The sequence below is a fragment of the Pogonomyrmex barbatus genome, unplaced genomic scaffold (genome assembly GCF_055798465.1).
Source record: "Pogonomyrmex barbatus isolate J1 unplaced genomic scaffold, ASM5579846v1 scaffold7, whole genome shotgun sequence".
NCBI lineage: Eukaryota > Metazoa > Arthropoda > Insecta > Hymenoptera > Formicidae > Pogonomyrmex > Pogonomyrmex barbatus.
In genome coordinates, this window is record NW_028297171.1 from 9,817,335 (window position 1) to 9,837,831 (window position 20,497).

The window sequence follows — 20,497 nt, forward strand, 5'->3', positions numbered from 1 at the left end:
GAGCCGTTCCATCCAGCACCGCGACGAGATCGTGGACCGGGATACCGAGACGCGGTAGTCGCGTAAGCAGCGGCCTGACGACGCAGCTGCAAGAACAGCAGCAGCAGCAGCAGCAGCAACAGCAGCAGCAACAGCAGCAGCAGCAGCAGCAGCAGCAGCAGCATCAGGTCGGCAGCGGCGCGACGTTAAAGGTCAAGACGCGACGTAGGGCGAACAGCGTCGCGTTCGCCTGCCGCACCGACTACGGCCTGCCGGATGACAGCGACGACAACAGCCCGCCAAAGAACCCGGTGCTGCTCGTCGCGGAACCGGAACGTCGCAGGAGCGCCATAGACACCGCGGAGGGATCCAAGGAGCGCGCCTCCTCGATCTTCACCCTGTCGTGAGGAAGACGTCCTCTCCCGAGCGCGCTGCTTCCCAGACGTCATCGTGCCGTTCGATAGACGGGAAGGAAGTAGGACGCACCCCGAGCGATACGTTTTTCGGATAACGCATCGAGAATTTCTCTTCCTCTATCACGAAACCATAGGATCGATGAAGAATGAAATCTCGTGCTCGCGACCAAAAATTCGAGTTAGTCGCAGGAACCTGTAATACAGTTTACACCCCAATCTCGATGCGATGTCCGGTGCGTCTCGTGCGAGTGCGGAAACATCGCAGTGTCCTATTTAGCACTTGACTCTCGGGAGAAAGTTCTGTCTCTCCGTCTGTCTCGCTCTACAGCGAATTTGGAGCGAGGACGGCGAGGACGATCGATGGGCGCTTTAAAGCTCTCTCCAGGCGTGTTTGAGCCGCGATTAATGAGACTCGCTCTTCCGAAGCTGGATGGAACGGCTGTGTATACGGACACTATATGCATACGTATATGTACATGTGCACGTGTATGTATATATATATATATATATATATATATATATGTATATGTATACATATATGTTTTCCCGCTACGGTGCGATCGGTGCACACGACTGAATAGCGGGGAAACGACACGCGCATACACATGTACATAAATCTACGTATATATCGTATTCTAATATCGAGCGTACCATTTTGTATCACTCGAACGAATCGCTGTTTGACGTAACGAAACGTCGAGATGTACCTGATATCTTCAAGCCAAAATACACAAAGTATAATCACTCCACGCGAAATTCCTGATAATTATAAAAAAAGAATATATATATATATATATACACATACATACACAAAACACACATACATACATACATACATACATACATACATACATACATACATACATACATACACACATAACACATCACCTCTTTATCTATCGTATAGATGCTCGTGTGCGAGCTTTACGGGCATATTGATTTTTTTGAGCGAAACTGACTCCTGTCCTTTTGTATACCGATCACATTCGAAAAATGACGAGCTGATTCGCGAAATCGGACTCGCGATCGCGGCGTCAGACGATCGAAGACAAGTCGACGCCTAGGGGTGAGTCGTAAGCGATAATCGTAAGCGCTGTTAACGACTTAAGTATTCGGGTAAGATTTTTTATGACGACAATTCGTCGAGAATCGCGCGCGACGATGAGGAGGAAGATTACCTCTCCTCGGAAAGACTAACGAGAGAGCGAAACTACCACTAATCTCCCGATAGATAATAATAAGGCAAGAAACGCTCGTTCGCGCGGACGAGTCGCGGAAATATCATCGCCCGTTCGAGGCGTTTAGATGTTTAAGGGTATCTTCCCTGATTGTGTTACCGGCAATTGTGATCGTCTACCCGGTTCGCAGACCGTCAGTTGACGTTTTTGTTACGAATCTTAGGAGTTAAGCAATGCGAAAAAGCATTGTAATCGCGTAAAGTTTAAGGGTGATTAATAAGTGTTATCTCGTTTAATGTTACAAGTGTAGGCGAGTCGAAACGTTAAATTAGAACGATCGGGGTAACATATCACTGACGTACATCACATCCGACGGAAACGGAGTCTGGTTTCCATCTGCTTCCCCCACAACGGGGACGTGGCGTACTGTTTGTACGACCCCACCGCATCGCGGAAAATCCCGATGAACGCGGTGAAAGCACAGTAGTTTTCAAATCCCATGAACGAAATAATCTCCTCGAATTTCATCTTTAACTTATTTTATCTATTTTTTTTCACACAGTTTACGTCACACTTTTTTACCCGATCAGATTTATGCAAATAATTTCGAAATGAAACACATAGGCGTATTGCGTTGATTACATTCGGATTAATAATAATTTTACAAATCAGAAATAGAACGTCTGATCATTCACGCTTCCGAGATAAGTTCCGGGATTCCGGGATACCTGCCTCCGTCGATATAATCCTTTATCCCATTTTACGGTAAAGTTTTTTATGCGCCTCATACATGTTTTCCGATGTTCGAGTTAATCGTATTACGCTTGATCAAGCGTAAGGATCGCAGGATGACGATAGAATAAAAAGAGAAGAGAACGACGAGGTGAAAGGAGGGAAAACGGCGAAAAAAAGGCTCGCAAGGCAAATCCGTACTTTTTATTCAGCAATAAACTTGCTCATTTCCGATTCATAGAGGATCGTGTCCGATTGCCCGCGGAGCGAGAAGAAAAACGTGGGAGGCATGAGGGGAGGGGGGGGACGGGAGAAAAGAGGAAGCGAATAGAACGTTCAGTGTCCTAGCGAGGCGCGGAGCAAGGAATATATATCGTCAGTGGCATTGGGGAAAGGCATATATTATCTGTATTTCATGAAATAATAAATATTATCTTATTTTATATCGATTGACGCTTTAATTCACTTTCGTGTGCACGATGCGCAAAAATCGCCATTTCCCGAGATCCCTCGACCGCCTACAAACATCTCCGAGGAAAAAGAAAACACGCTCAACTATCCCTCCGGAATCGCACGCATTTATTCTTTCTCCTACTCCTCATCTCTTCTATATTTAATAATGGAATTACTTTCATCGTAGAGATCGTTAGTTGTTCATTCGTTTTTGTACTTTGTAAACTAATACACTAAAAGCGCTAATCGTCAAAGACTGACAGATTTTACCGATCTTCTTTCCAGTATTCGTTTACGAACATTGACTTGACAATGTAACGTCTAAGGATTTGTTACGATTAGTAAATTAGTCAACTATTCGTTTGTGTTTGTAAATATTAACTAAAAAGAGAGAATTGCACGTAAAGAGAAAGTGCTCATCAAGGAGTAAAATGAAGAAAAAAAGAAGATCGGCGAAATCAGCTCCAACTCTTAGAACGCAAAACTATTAGAGAATTTGACTAAAAAGGACAGCGAAAATGGACCAATCTCGTCATCATTTTAGCAGTAAAATACTTGTTAAAGTACTTGGAACTTTTCGGTTCTTCATCGGTTTCCGATAAAATCTCCATTCCCGAGACGTATCATCGGTCTTGCGCTCTATTCAAACTTGTAAAGAGTGACATAAATGCAAGTAACAGGACTCACACATCTATTATATGTCTCTATATATATATATATATATATATATATATATGCATATGTCAACATTGTCTATCTAAATTATTGTCAGCATCTTACGTCTTAACAGGATCGCGAGTGGAAAGTTAATTCTCGCGAAAGCATGAAGGGGCACGAATTAACTGGCTGTAAGAGAACCCTGGATCTCAAATTGTCAATGCATAACGTTTAAGCATACACACGCACACACATACATATATACACGCACACATGCACGCACTCATGGAGAAAATACATCCAGAATATACCACATAGACACATGGAAACATTTTAGCTATTAGCCCGTGTAACTTGTAACAATGCCCCTTTATTTATTTCTTCATCGATCAAATTTCTCATTTTCTTATTCCGTTTTTATCCAGCATTTGCGTTTTAACACATTCACAGAGAGATTTTTTGACTCGCTCTACAACGCTTCTTTCTTCTTCTTTCCTTTTCTCCGCGGATCAATATCGCGCAGTGCGTCTCTACGAAGCGAGTAAATGCTCTACGCAAACATATCTCGTTTATATTATTACAGTCGTATATAAATGTAGGCTACATACATACATACTTTGAACATAAATCGCTCTCGCATAACATATATTGAAACAGATCACAAGTGACTGCACTTGCGTACAGATTGCTAAGAGAAACGAAATGAAATGCGTTGAGTATCGTGAAAACCTGTGAACTCGACATTTAAAAAAAAAAAAAAAAGAAAAAGAAAAAAACAAAGAAGAAAGAATAATATTCGCCGATTGGCGAAGTGCATTATCGAGTCATTTATCACGAGTATAAAGGAAATACTGGCCTGAGAATATCAGAAAGTGCGCTACGCAACCTTTTCGGACACGTTTGTATAATCTTATAGACTAAATTATATCGTAACTTGCTGATCGTTGATTGTGTGATCGACGAGCAACGCTGAATTACACGAAAGACATCAGATTATACGTGATTTTTCCTTTTCCATCAGATCATCGCTTAATCTTCACGATAAATTTCCTTTCTACGCGGTATAATTTCTCTCGTGACGGATGCAAAAAGGGTTCGTTAATACTTAAAATATCTTATTCAAATCACGGCATGAAAATTTATTATTTCTAAATCGGCCTCTCTTTCGTTTTTTTTCCTCGAAAAGAAATAAAGAGGGTAGTGGAGTGCAAGGGTCATACATACATTTTTTTTAAATCGATAATACTTGCGGTGTTCTCCAAGAACGCCGTATGCTTTCCTTAGATATCCTTATGGATTATTCTGTAACGCGAGAAGCAATTTTAGGCTGAAGCGAAGTGGGACTAATATCTCATGTACGTATATGTGTGACTTAACTACGGCTATTAACGTATCACAAAAGAAATATCGCGTTTCTCGCAGATCTCTCCGGCTTTCGTTATCGCCTATCAGCCCAAGAACATTTTTGTATCGCGATTCGACACGCGTTACGAAAAACGACTCTCTCTTTCTCTCTCTTCTGCTTCATGCTGCCGAGAGCATTCAGAAATCTATCTTTCGCTAAGATACCTCCGAATCTCATCGTACTTTCACCCTGTTCACCCTCGCCCTCTTAAAAATCCTTTTTTTTTTTGTAATATGCACGTTATTCATTTCTGTTTTTACCCGGATGTGATCGCTTTTATACATCGTGTATTAAAACGCTAACGGCTGACGTGTTATACGTTTAATAAAACGCACGATGCAATTGATATTCGTTCCTTCTTGGTAACTATATATATTGCGAATATTTTAAACAATTCTGGTGGCTGGTGTTCTACGTTCACTGCAAGCCACGATTGTTGAGATAATAGCAAATTATACAGTTACACCTAGATATTTATGTGCGATGTCTTTCGTTTTTTCTTTCTTTTCTTTCTTTTTTTAAATGTTACCGATACTATGGACGTTTAGGTGAACACGAATTATAAATAATCGATACGCGCGCGTGTATTACATATATATGAAAAATATTCGACGAGATTCTCAAAAAATTGTAAAATTTGAAAAGCATGCAAACGAGTGCTAAAAAAACGTACGATTTCTGCCAATCGTCATCGTCGTTGCGTTTCATAGTGAAAAGACTATCGGTCGATTTTTTTAATACCGTGCACAATTAATAATATATGAACTGTCGTTAAAGAAACCGTCGTTAAATTTTGGTAACGTTAGGTGGAAAGAGATTGATTTTAGTTCTCTTTGTTCATGAATGATCTTCATGAAAAACATATGCACGAGTAAAATTAAATTACAGCACAATTATTGGCATCCCCTTTTAACAACGATGAACGAAACGAGCAACGAATATGTTGTAATTCTATTAGCAGCTTTGAGCATCGGTACATTCGACAATACAACATACTAAGGCGATTTTTATGTAATAGATAACACTGCGTATATACCCTTAAGTCTCACGCACACACTCGCGTGCGGATGCGCGCGCCGCTTTTTCTCTCTTCCAAGTACTACAGTAACAGGTCCGTCAAGTTACCTTTAATTAGTTATTTCAATCCGAAGTACTCGCATCAAGTTCTTTCATGAAAGTTCTCGGATAATTTACAATCACTACTTAAAAATTTGATACTTAAAATTCTGTCTGTGTGCAACTAAACGGATCGACTGTTCAAACCGGAGTGTAATTGCCCTTGGGTTTATAAAAGATCTTGCCGCGCACTATACGTCTCGTGATTTCATTCAATAGCAGGCGTTTCTCTTTCTTGATCTTTTTCAATATGCCCCGGTTTTCTTGGGCACGCCGTGACAAATACGGCAACACTTCTTTAACCGGACCATACGGGATGTACTTATACGCAGAGTAACCAGATTGACCTGAAAATTTCATTCAAAGTCGTTGCATGTATATATTTTATCGTAAGAGAAATAAGAATGTAAAAATTACATACCTAATGGAAATGTTATGTAGTCGCACATTCCTAACAACTGGCCGAAACATATAACTTTGTCCTCAGGTGAAATTCCGATTTCCTTCATTCTACAGAAAATGTAAAAAATTATTTTGTATATATATAGACACACATTCATTTTTTGCAGGAAGAATCAATATAAAAATGAATCCTATTCGAGATAAATAAGCAGCACTTACTTTTCAATCGCAAAACGCACAGTGTCCTCATTGTGCGAGGCAACCATAATTCCTATTTTTTTAGGATCTTCACCTTTGTCCTTGTATTGTTTCATTCGCCTCAGGCATTCCATGAGCGTCTTATGATAAGATTCGGTTGTCGCTTCGTACGTTGGATTCGTAGGGTCTGGATAACCCATAGCTGCCGCCCTCGCCCTCTCCTGAATAAGAACTCTTCAATATTTAGTTACCGTTCGGCGAATTTTATTCAAGAAATATAAGAAATATTCACCAACCTGCTCAATGTATGCGCCACGAACGAGTTTAGCGCCGAAATAAAAGTTTTGGCGTTCCGCCTGTTCGAGGTCCGTTTTCACTTCGTTAAACGCGTCTTGTAGATACGTCTGGTAAGTGTTGAATACCACAGCCTGAGAAGTAGACCGATATTTGGCAGTGAGAATATCATTCACTGAAAAGTAGCTAAGTGATAACGTCGCGATCCTCTGAGAACGTTAGGACGTTACCTTTTTCGTATTGTACTTGCGCATCATCTCCAGCGTCAGGCGAGAAATGGCCGGTTGGAAGTATGTTTGTTCCGCGTCTATCATAATACGGACGTCCAGACTATCAGCCACCTGATGAAAGAGAAGAATATTTATTTATTGATCATGAACCTGGAAATTAATGGGCTTTCATCGCTTGTGCATACCGTGACAATATTATTTAGACGTCTGATCATATTCCTGAACATTTCCTCTTCCTTGGGTGTGAGTTGCGACATTAATCTAACCATTTTGCCCGTCTTAATATCAGGTACTTGGAACGTTTCGCTCAGTTCGTAATTCTCATCTAGAATACCGCTCCACGGAAAGAGGTGAATCACACTGCGTGAACAAAAATATCCATTGTGCTTGCGATACTATCAGATATGAATATTGAAATGTCATTAAAATTCATGATTCTAATCGGACGTACCCTTCCTTATCTGATTGAATTTTTTGAAGGAACTTTTGCACCGATTCCTCGTCTTTGATGTGTGCTTCCTCGAACTTTTTTCTAAAATCATCAGGCTTCGCGTGATGAGCCAGAACGGCACCCTCACCACCGATAACATCCGATGTGTATTGTCGTGCGCGCATAATTACCTCTGACAATTGCAACTGAAACATAAATTATCTCATAGATTATAGTTATAAGAAATAGACAATGAAAGTCAGCAATAAAAATGAAGCTACCAACCAGAAGCTGCGGCCGACCAAGTGCTGTTAATTTAACAGCTGTGATACCCATTCCCATTGAAGCACCTGCGAAGATATATGATGTTATATCATATACAATATCAATTAAATCGATTATTCTTCTGTGAAAAAAAAAGAAACGTATATAGAAGAATGTTATTTTACAGGGCTACATTTTAAAATGTCCTTTCTAAGGAAAATTTTACTTGAAATATATAGTATATGTAACGTATACCATATTACATTGAATAAAATTTTCTTTTTCTTCCCCAAAGGAGATGTTTTGAAATGTAATTCGGGACAATAAAAAGATAAAGAAGATTTCAAGGAAGAGAGGGGAAGTAGCTTACCAGGATAGAGATCAGCTTGGGCATTGGTAATATTCTGACAGGGGTATTTCAGTTTCAGAGTCTTAATTTCATCCTCTGTAAAGTTCACAAAGCAAGGAGGCTCTCTTTATGTAGGATCCATGTTATCCCGATATATCTTTTATCTTTCCCTTTATCTCTAATATTAATCAACTGTGACAGTCTTTTGTCCGTCAAACGTCCCCGACATGTTACGTCACATAATTTGGGTGGAAAGCGCGAACGGTGATTCGCTCACGTACCGATATTTATAGCCGAGTAGAAGACTGACCGAGTGTGCCTGACTCGCGGAATTTCGAAAGATCTATCGCCGTCACTGTCGACGAGCGAGAGCACGTGTTGTTTTCCCCCCCCTTTCGCGTACTGGCAATAATTCGACAACGTTTCATAAATGCTGTTGAACGTGATATTGCCAGAAGGAGGCGTGTGCTCTCTCTCGCGTCAGCGAGAGCCGAAAATTCGCAGAAAGCGACGATCGATGTTGCACGCGACTTCGTGACGTAGGAATCGCGCCCCCGCTAATTACGCTATTATCCCCCTGGGAAATAGCCTCTCCGTCATATATAGATTTTACTAGTTCGATTAAATGTAACTTTGCATTTAACTCATCAATTTGTTAATTTTTGTGCACTTTCTGCTTGCATTTGATTATTCATTGCTTACATTCGTGAATAAATATCACGCGGCATATGTTAATTCCCGCGTAATCAAAGTGATGATAATCAAGCTCGCAAAATAATAATCACGTGAAGATCAAGTGTTATAATAATATTAATGTAATAAGCTTAGATAGATGGAGCAGATTGATTTTTGTTTGGAAGCTAAGATAAGATTCGATTACTTGCACCGTTCGAGCATCCGAGGTAGGATCAAGAGGCATTTTACAAGAGGTCTGAAATTATCGTGGAGTTATTTAACTTCAAGTTCAAAAGACTTGAGCGAAAAAATTAGCTCCAGATAGGATTACGGTACATTCTGCATAGCTTAATGTCGCGTCGCCAAAGAGAGCCGGTCGGGGATTAGGAAGGGACTTTAAAATGTTACGGAGATCCAAAAATAAAGTCCGTGACTCACTCGCCACAGCCTCCAGACACCTGATAAATATGTCCATGTTTCGCTCGCAGGACGCTTCGTTCAGGTAGAAATACGTTCTGGCCGACGACACCTTGTATCGCCGATCGGCGAACGACTTCTCCACGTGATACTTCTTCAACGGGCCCTCCCTCTTCTCGTCGCCCGCTTCCGACACCGAGGCCCTGGAATGGAAGAATACCGAATATTCGGCCTGCTGTTTGGGCCGGCTTATTAACATCGCAACCCGCGCCCGCGACTTCGACTTGCATTTCTACTTAGATCTCCCGTCTTTCCCTCGGTTTTTTTTTCCCTTTATACCGATGGTATAAAGTATACCGATGGAAGTAAAGTCCAGTCTGCTCTTCGTGCATAGAAACAAAGATACAAGCAAACGTAAATAGAGAACCGTATATCCACGCAATATTAGGTCAGCGAAAGGCGCGGCATAAAGTGATACGCGAGCTTAAATTTCATACTTGACTCGAGGAGAAATTCAAGCAGCGTGCTGCTTTTGCAAGGACATTGGACGAAAAATAAAAAAAAATTATCGGAATACGTCGAATCGTCGCGAGAATGCGCTACGAGAATACGCAAAGCGAGTACTTACTGAAGCTCGCGCCGCTCGGCCTCCTCCTGGGAAATGTCCTCCTCGACGGAATAATCGAGGATCGGTTTAACGCCGAATTGTCGCAGCCTATCTAAGACAGGTGTAATCTGCACTTCGTCTTCGCCGGCGACGAAGTGACCGTAAAACGTCGCCTTCATGAGCCTCGAGAACAGCTTCTCGCCCAGCAACGCCTTTGCCAGTTTCATAAACTGTTGAAAATTCAATCACATACTTATGTGAGACTTGATATCTCTATTCTGTCAAAGCAGCGTGGGTCATGCATTTTAAAACTGACGTTTAACAATGCAAAAGAGAATTCTTGATAAACAAAAAAAAAAAAAAAAAACTGAATGCAAATATATTCCTGCGGAAATTTGTAGTTTTAAATTAGAAAGTTAAGTCTAAGTAGACTTGGTCTTTATACCATTACCTTGATCTTTATGGTTTGGACTTAGATATGGAAATGACTTCGCGCCCGCTTTTCCCGTAAATTAAAATATTTTTGTTTATTAGCATACTATGTCGAATATCCTTTTGAGAAGACTATTAAATTAGGCGAGAGAATAAATCACGACGGCAACAATCGAGAAGTTAAATCATCAGTTCTCTGTTCCAGCGAAATTTATTATTCTCGGAGGAAACCACAATTGCGAGAGTGACGCGAGCATAACGTAACATAACTTAACGAGGGCGAAGAAAAAAATATAAAAATAAAGTCGCAGCTAATTCTTCGTTCGAGATTCGGCTTTGGAGCGAGTGTTACGTAACCGCGAGGAGAAACGAAAATGTTGCCGTAGGCAGTACGCCCTCGCAATAAAAATGTGGGTTACGCTGCGCCTAATGGCTACGTAAGATGCGAATATCGATCTGCCGAGGAACGAAATGCACTCGAGAATACGTCATTGATCCCTTCATTCCGCCTGCCATTAAAAGTTACAGCCGAATAAAAAAAAAGGGGGTGGGGGGACAAAGATCAAATATATGAGAGAAGTGGTTGAGAACCTCAAAATACAATGAGGTGCGAGAGAAAAATAATATATTTAATTCGTACGTAATATTTTAGATAACTTGGAAATAAAATCCAATATCTATTTATGGAGGAAAACAATTTCTGTAATTTTCATATGGGATCAATAACGAATATTTTACCTGCGTGCAGAGAGAAAGGGAGAAATAATAACGTACGGGTTAGGTGGGAGAAGAGAAAAATACAAATTGCGGTGACAAACATATTAATGAATTTTCATGTGGAGATACACGGTCTATGTGTATAGACGAATATAAACACGTTCTGCGTGAATATTTACGAGTATTTACGAGAGCTGAAGCTCGATGTTAATTGCTCGCTAACAACACCGACCGTGTCCTAACAATAATCCGTCATAATTTACACCCCGTGATTCGTAGCCTCGCGATTTGTATACTACGATCGTAGATCATGGCATCACGACACGTCAGTCAAATACATTTTATTGGATGTAATAGGCATGGAAATCGCCAAAGCTGCCGTTTCGTCGGCGTGTCGAATTGACTCTTCGGTCTTGTTTGTTGCTCGATATTATTTTTTTTTCTCTTACATACGCACGTATATATCGCTCGTCTCGTCTCACTTAATGTAGAAAAATGGGCGTGAAATTAAGAAAAAAAATCCTTTAAAAAAAATGTATAAAAGAATTTGTCGTTTCTTCAAGAGAGGCGACGATTGAATCCGCGAACGAAGGAATTTCCGGATGACGATAAGCTCAGAAGCTTTTGCGATTAAATTGGCGAGATGTACATTAACGGTTTGCCAAATCTGATGATGGGAGATAAGCAGGAGAGATATTCTGTAACGCAACGCGTAACGCGAGTTCAAGTGGGAGGAAGTATGATTAGTCAGGCTGTTGAAATAAAAGCAATCTTGCGACGAGCAGTCGATTGCGATCGTTCGCCTTATCGATCCGGTCGGGTTTCCGGCCAGATGAAATCGTAGAAGTAAAATTGGGATGCAAGACGGGAGACGGCGAAAATCACGGCGACTTTAATTTTATCATCATTCGTAGGACTTCATCTTCTTTGCTCCGGAAAACTTTTCCTATATTTAAAACGTAACGTCTGCAATAACAATTGCAGCCAAGTGATATATCCTCCCATTTCATTCGCTTTATAAATCACACGTTAATCACGGAGTGAAAATTGAGCGAATTATTTAAAGATAATTTAGAGAATCATTAGGTGCAATGCGAATGCAGTATATTCACGAATACAGTATATTCACGGTTGTAATTAATAGGGATAGCTAATCGTAATCGAAGAGATAATTCAGAGTAAGCTGGAAGTTCTTAAGTGCTAGGCAAACAGATGGACAGGTCGATACACGTTATATGGGCGAGTACAGTATATGCTTAACGTCGCCACTTAAGTCATTGTTATGTTTGTCAAACTCTGAGCTGAGGAGCTCACCGAAATGTTTGCCAACATTAAATATACCTATTGATAAGCCTAAACAGAATGCGTGTCTGCACAAATCAACTTGATCAACTTTCTCGTGTGTCTGCCACGTGATGAATTCTCTCTCTCTCTCTCTCTCTCTCTCTCTCTCTCTTTGTGTATGTACGTAAATGATATAATTACGATTTTACACACAAGAGCGAGTAGAATTACAATAGACGTGTATCTCAATTCATCTCTGGCCTCTATGCGAATTCCGAAGTATTTATGAATGTCGACTTTGTCACGATTACGTGGCTCGCCCTGCATGAGATTAATCAAATTCGCTACTGTGTGTGCCAAAACCAGTTGGACCAGCTCGTATCCTCGACACAAACATTGTTCAAAAGCAATGTTACTATAGATACTATATGACTAGTCGGACCACTCAGTTTGACCTAAGTTTAATCCAAACGAAACATTATTCTATTGCGGACGACACACGCATTTGTTATCACGGTTTGACAGTGATGAACCGCACCTCTTGGCAGCCGCACGGATCGTTGAACTGTATTGTCTGTGTCTTGATGGTGCAATTGGAGAACGCAATGTGATGATACGCAGAGTGCGATTCGAGCTGACAATCGATCTAGAAAAATTCCCGGCCGCGAATCACCTCGGAAATCAAGTGCATCTCTCGATATTTTTTAATAATGCTCTGACGTCAACACCGCGATTTATTAACGAGATATCGGTCAATTTCGGGGATTCATTCTTTCGCACTTGAATTTCGACGACTCTGAGACGTGGAGAGTGAGATCGGCCAAAGATCGGCCAACTTATAAAATGACACGTGAGCATCGCATTGTGCATTTGCAAATAAATAGGGGAAAAACCTGCGGCAGATAAGAGATGACGTATATACTTGAGATGATGCTGATAATAGCGATTCGTTTTGTCGATCGACGAAAGTATCTATTTTTAAATTTCTGCTAGCCATTTAAATCCAGGCAGTGCATTCCATCGAGACGGAATTTTTCACTGATGAACGATGATTCATCAATCTCCAATAAAAAAGTAAAAATGTGAATTATCGTAGATACTAATGTGGATTTTAACTTCTAAATTTTATTAAGCTTTATTAAGTTTTAATCTTGCACTTGTCCTTTTTTCTTATAAGATAAAAATCGAATAAATATATTTCGATAGCTAATTCGGAATTTCTTATTATTCATAATGTAAAAGAATAATGAGAATAATGAGAATTGTAATGAAGAAGATAAAAAAGAACATATTTTATATATATATATATATATATATATATATATATATATATATGAGACACCTTATTAAATAACAATTTAAAGTTTCAAGTTCCTTTGATTATCAAAACAGATTTAAAAATGATCTTCTTGATGATTCTGACTCCAATTTAACATCATAATTTTAATTTTTTCAATGAGTATCTCTGTAAGTTTGAGATATAATGCCATCGCTTTTCGTTCTTTGCTTTCTTTTCTCCTTTTCGATTGTTGTTACACGTTGGCGGTGAGATCTTGTTATGTGAAGATCATGTCTTAGAGAATTGAAAAGAAATAAGAGGAGGACATTATAGAATTGTGAGCTGGCATTTAGGCGAGCGATTCAATAGGATCGAATTAGTGACTCCATGGAGACCAATCCATCCAACCTTGATTGCACAAGGAGGCATCCGACCAACTGGACAACCTTGGGATTACTTATACGTGTTGTTACACTGATCGAGCGTTTCTCACACGTGTGAAACATCTCATGTAATCGATACGACATCAATCTCGAAACGTTGCCACATCGCACAGTAGCCGAAAAGTACAATGTGCGTGCAGGGGGCTGACCGAAATCCAAGCATGGTCACGAGCATGACGTGAAAATTTTGTAAAAACGTCTCAACGATAGAAAATTCTTTGAATGAGGTTATTCAAAAGAGTATAGGGAAAGAAATAACGTCTGTCTATCAGTCTGTTTATCCTGATAGACCTGTCGCGTCAGAGACAGCTGAATTTCGAAATAACACAAAGGCGAATGTAACAACAGTTTTGAGAAGAATTTGGCGGAAATTTTTCGATAGAGTTCGCAAAATAAGCGATCGAAAATCTCGCGGTTAAAGAGATTGAGAAAACTCGCTCTGAGCGAGTTTCACCCTTGGGAATCTCAGCTGCTTCGATTTTCAAACGAATCACGTGAGAGATAAAACACGCAATTTAATATCGTGAGACAATAATTGCAAACAAAAAAAGGAGACGAGGATTTCCATTTAAAAAGTCTCCGAAGTCTCCGTTTCTCGAAGACGGGGCGCCAAAGAGTTCGAGAAGGCGGCTCGACGACTGGAAATCTAATCAATGAGCGAAAAACGAGAGCAACAGACGCGCTGACGCCTGTGGTCAAAATCGCATTGGAAAAACGAGTTGCATAAGACGAGAGCACCGCAAATGCGTAATAATCCGCGAGAGATGTGAGAATCACAAGGACGAATCGATGGATTAGTGTCCAGCAAGTTGCCAAGTCCGATATTATCGAACCGCTCACCCAGACCCCTCGACCCTCTCTTCAACTTCGACTCTAAAAAGTACGTTCCAAGATCTCGCCATCAGTTTAGCGTGCGATAAGCCGAGTTATTCTTCGGCATTCAGCGATGTGCAAAGACCTGATATCGATCTCGCACGTAGCCGCTTCTTTCTGTCGGAAAACGTGTACGAGAAAATAATAGATAATTACGAGTGAGAAAAAATGATTCTCGATCTAACCTTGATATGAATCGAGAAAGTTGCAACGACGAAGTTTGCCTTGGCATTTAATCAAAGAACTGGACCACGATGATTCGAATCACATTGGATCGCTTGTCCCTAATAGAGGCTAGATTTTTGCCTTCAGCTTTGTTAAAATTGACAACTTTCAAGATCACTTCCCCAAAATATCGCTTTCCGATTCGGTTGTTGTCGGGTTGCCTTGTGCAATATTTATGGAAGGCGCATGGGAGATGCCGCCTGGTCTGGCATGCCGTCTGAGTGGAGTCTGGCTCGAGAACGAGAGAGAGAGAGAGAGAGAGAGAGAGAAAAAGAGCCAACGTCCCTCCTCCCTGAGGTCAGGTCACGTTCTCAGGGTTGTGCCGATGTCGGCGAGCGATGCGCGACTTCGCATCGCGAGGTTCTCGTGTAGTTTTCTCCGCGAAGATTCACGAAGATCCGCACGCGAATCCCTTTTTATTTCTCATGGCTTCGGAATTACCCGAAGTAACCGAGTGCCTCCTTTTCTCCGCGTCCTTTTATCCGATCAATCTGATCTCTCGATCCGAATTTTGAATCTGAAAAAAAAAAACCTTTTCTCTCTTCCCATTTCACTTTCTATCGATATTAATCCTTTCTTGGACGTCTGTACGCAAAACGCGAGGATACGAGGAGAGGAGATTCGTATCTTTCGCGATACATGAAGAAGACGAGCGTGGCAAAACCGCCGTGACCACAAAATCACGCAAAGTGCATCCGCGCTAATTGTCACAGCTCGGCGCGATTGTCGCGGGAAACCGAGCCATTTTTATTTACATTACGCGTTTATGGCTTCCTCGTAATCCGTCAAGTCAAGAATTACCCGATTCGGCCCGATATATCGTTCTCGTCTGCGACGAGAATTATTACGACGAGCCGACACCGGGGAAACCGACACGACGGAACGGGCACGATCGATATGGAAGTATCAAGAAGAAGAACAGGAGAAAAGTAGAGTTTGCGCTCGCATCGAATGCGGGCAGCGAGGGATCGCGATTTCCGAGGGAGAAAACGTACGATTCCCGTTCGATTGTTATCCTAAAGCGCAACGTTTTACAATCAGCGTCGTGCCCGTCTAAATTATGCCGCGTCGTAACGACCGAGACGTTAATCAAACTACGGCGCAACATTCACATCCGGTGGGATGATTTACCGCGCGCGATTGCGTGCGGTCGACGGAACGAATTTTACGTTACGTAAAGTTCGACAGCCGTGCAGGTGAATTTCCTGGCGTTCGCGACGAGGATGCCAAGACGCATCCCGCCGCGGCAGAAGTGCTTTGCATTTGAATCGTGAAAAATCTGCAACGCGACACGCTCGGCTTTGTTAACTCGAGACGAAAATTCATAAAAAGGCGCGATTCGCTTTTGTATGACATTTTCTTGCGGAGTATCATCGATAACAATCGTTGTACATTTTTGCGTATATTTCGAACGCGATAAAAAAAAGGCCAAGTGAATTAGGCACGGTTGATTATCTTCCCGCAATTACACGAGATAAACACGTAATTATGTCCAATTAGGGTAAACATCTGGATGGTATTTCTCGTTTTTGCAAAGTTCTCGAGAGGGCATTTGCACCGATTGGAAACGCTTTTATGAAAGTTTTTACATCGTGCTATCTTTACGTCAGAACGTTAGCGACATATGTCAACACTTTTTATAATTACATTATTCATAAGCTCGCGCACATAATTAAGATGAATATCTGGGCGCGATATTTGTCAGAACATCAATGCAAATTTAAACCGTGTCGGTGTTTATTTCTTAGAAATACGAGTGAATTACGAGTGAATATTTTAGATGCCGCATGATTTATGGATTCGAGACGAATACGAGTAATTACGGCAAGAAGAGATATGTCCACGTTCTAGCCACAAATTGAGAAAAAAGAAGCAATTACAACGTTTAACCAGTAATGCTACAGGAATGAGCGTTTCTCAACGATATATCGTCGTTGACGATCGGTCTTAAGTAAAATAGTCAGCAATGTCGCGCGCATTAATTAGCGGCGTACACGGCGCATAGAAATTACGGCGTTATCGTAATTGTAAAAAAAAAAAAAAAATCGGTGGATTCTCTGAATGACCGATTAAGGAAAACGCGATTGAAATTCCGCGTATCAGAGCGAACTGCATGTCTATCCTTAGGCGGTTATGTAATTGCACGGCGACGACGGCGGTGATGGTTTGCGGCAAAATTCCTAGGTCGATCCGATGTGTGTCCGGCAACGGCGAAATCAATAACGTCGCGTCGTGCGGCCACACCGTCGGCGGTGCGGCTTAACGGAAAATCGCGCGCGGAAGAAAACGTTTTACGTAAGTTCCGGCGAGGAGACGAAGGAGCGACAGGCCAAACGGAATCCTCGTAAATCCTTTTTCTCTCCCTTCGACTTTTCTCCCGAGGTTTTCTCCTCAGCTAGCGGCGTTATCATTCAAGTTAACATTCAAGATCACGGTTATCGCGATAGAAATAATCGTTTCCATCGTGTTAGAACGTTTTATTTTTTAGACAATTTTTGTATCGCGTTATCATGCGTTTCCGCCTTTGTTAAATTCTGACTTTAGCTTCTGATCCAACTTTTCGATTCTGTATTCGAGACGCATCGCGTCTTGCCTAGGAGGAGCCAAGGCCATTACAGTTGAAAGTAATTATAGTCACGATTATAGTAATACAGTATCATAGTCACGAGTTGTACACTAAGCCGGAATTATCGCGCGATCGCGGCAGATTGAGTGTGACTTAATCGACGCGATTAAAAAAAACTGTAATCGATACTCGGAATCGATACTCGGCCTTCCCCTGGGAATCCTGGGAGTCCTCCCCGAATCGGTCTCTCTCTCTCTCTCTCTCTCTCTCTCTCTCTCTCTCTCTCTCTCTCTCTCTCTCTCTCTCTCTCTCTCGCACCCCCTCCCCTCCCCACACACACACACACAAAAGCGAAACACAATCCAGGTTTCGCCGGAGGAGGGATGACACCCTCAGCGATCCTCGCGGCAGTCCTGTCCTATTGGAATCACGACTGCGATAGCGCAATCGACCTTGGTGCGTCAACCCGCTTTTCGGATCACCCGATCACTACGCTAGAGCTAGCTGGCGTTATCCTTCCCAAGATAATCCGTAATGCAGAATAGGTGAAGCGCTTTCACCAAAGTTAGTGCTAATCCTATCCTAGCAACCTAGCTTCTGTCGTAGGCTATTTATTCTCTCGCGAAGATTATGACATAATCTATGCGCGGTACTCGCGCCGCTCGAAGCTCTTTGAATAATTAGTGCATCCTGATGGACTAGCGACGATTGACGCGACGATTAATTGAGACTGTTCGTTCGTTTGCACGATTTTCCTTGGAGCGTTCGGTGCTTGTATTGCGATACTTTTTGAATTGAATAGAGAGAACCAATTGGCCCACTGGATGAAGGATCGTGATAGTCAGAGCTCACAATCTGCTGGATGTGTATATAGGGATTGCACCTGCGCCAATCTTTTCAAGAGAAACATTGTTATTAAATCGTCGAATAAATAATAAATTTATATCTAATATCAATTAAAAATTTATTGCGTTTAGTTAAATTGCTGAAAAAATTTCTAATTATTTCTAAATCGATTATCATCCAGAAATTCCACATTATAAATATCTTTTAAGGATTTTAAGACAAGTATTATTAAATTCGCATTGTATTTTTAGCTCTTTCTATAAGGGGAAAAAAAAATATTATACTTAAAAAAAAAAGAATAGAAATAAATTTAAATTAGAAAAAAAGGAAGTACAACGAATAAAAGTTATTTCAACTATCTCCGAAATAGTTTAATGGAATAATTGCTAAGGGTGACAAAGATTCATCAAACGCCAATTAACTCAACTGGCCATTAGGATACAAAATTCTCTTATAATATAATTAGTAATCTTTAGTAATCCAATCTTTTCAATGAGAAATGAAATTTACCCATATTAACGAAGATAGGTAGATATCGGCTGACAAATGAATCATCGATCAATCGATGGTTTAGGTCTAAACCTAAAAACCTTTAAGCTTAGACCTAACTGGGCAACCGAGTCCTCCTCACCTTCATGTTGTTCTCCACGATGTACTCGATGGAGCACATCTGATAAACGATGTAGGCGCGCATCAGTTCCAAGGTGGTCTTGCTCTTGAACGCGGCGATCGGGTCGTTAAACTTCAAATCGAGCGGGTCGATCTGCCGAGGCGCCGCTGGTTGTTGCTGTCGTTGCTTCTTGACGTCAGTGGAGAAAGAGGCGGCGGCGGCGGAGAAAGAGGAGGAGGTGGTGGCGTAGCCACGCACCTGTGCAACCAGCCGCGACGACGGCGGCGGCGGCGGCGGTGCCTTGGTAACCGCTGCAGTCGCCGCCGCTGCCGTCGCTGTCGTCGTCGCCGTGGCGTTCTCCAGGAGGCCGACCACGGCCAGCGGCGGCGCGCCGCACTTGGCCAGCTTCTTGCCGGCGCAGCATCGTCGCGGCACGCTTCTCAGAAACGCCATCGTTTTCGGCGCGCGGCAGCGAAACGGGAGACGAAGGAGAAAGGAGGGACGGGGGAGGAAGGAAGGGAGGGAAGAGTGAATTATTGGCGAGCGAGAGAGACCGTCGGCGACGCGGCTTCCGCGCCACCAGAACGGGATATCGCCTTTTCACCGAGGCTGGTTTGGCTCTCCCTCAGATTGACGGACGGAGCGTTTGAGGGACGAGAAAGAAAGACAGACAGAGAGAGAGAGAGAGAGAGAGAGAGAGAGAGAGAGAGAGAGAGAGAGAGAGAATGTGTGTGAAAGAGGGACGTGGGAGAAGAGAAAGCAAAGGACGAATCGCGACGTTCGTGCGGATGATCGGCTCGCCGACGACGATGCTCGGAGTAAATCGAAACCTACCGAGACCGAGTCAGGAATCTAGGTATAGGAGCCGGACAAGATTTCCGTGCGGGGTGCGACGATTGGATCTTCCTCCTACCGCTATTACTGCTGCTGATTGACGTTGGCTCGGTTTCCTTTCTCTCTCACTCTCTCTCTTTCTGACACACTCGACGTACGCGTGTCCAGTCGACGTGCGTAACGTGCACAAGAGACACGGAGCGAGGCGACGACGCGGCGCGACTGACCGGTGACGACGGTGGACAGCGGCAATGACTCCGTCGTCGTGATGCCGTCGACGTGAGAGAAAATTGCCCGGCGACGTGGGGAAGCGCGCGTGAAATAGCACGGCAAATGGCGACTGGCCGCTCTGCTCTCCTCTGTCTCGCGACGCGACGGAAATATTGATTTTCGTTCGCCGGGGACACCACGTTCCGACTTACGTACCGTAGGTACCGGGTCCGCGGACGGCTTAAATATAACGCGCCGCGTCGGCCGGAATTCGTCGACGCGCCTCGTTCCCCCGATTAGCGCGCCGCCGACGCCGCCGCGATCTTGCGGCCGTCGATTGGCTCGCCGACAGAGGCGTGCGCCGCGACCGCGACTC

General features: G+C 42.4%; 1 protein-coding gene across 1 annotated transcript; it reads right to left on the reverse strand.

The window, feature by feature from the left end:
* Positions 1–3,765: 3,765 nt before the first annotated feature.
* slgA (proline dehydrogenase slgA) lies at positions 3,766–20,356 on the reverse strand. The gene is made up of 11 exons (XM_011647656.2): positions 19,099–20,356; positions 9,824–10,032; positions 9,217–9,398; positions 7,776–7,840; positions 7,512–7,696; positions 7,246–7,420; positions 7,061–7,171; positions 6,833–6,964; positions 6,558–6,757; positions 6,358–6,446; positions 3,766–6,283 (listed from the first exon to the last, which is right to left on the reverse strand). Exons 1-11 carry the CDS (start codon positions 19,528–19,530, stop codon positions 6,078–6,080), a joined length of 1,986 nt encoding a protein of 661 aa, XP_011645958.2. The 5' UTR covers positions 19,531–20,356; the 3' UTR covers positions 3,766–6,077.
* Between the last annotated feature and the right edge of the window lie 141 nt (positions 20,357–20,497).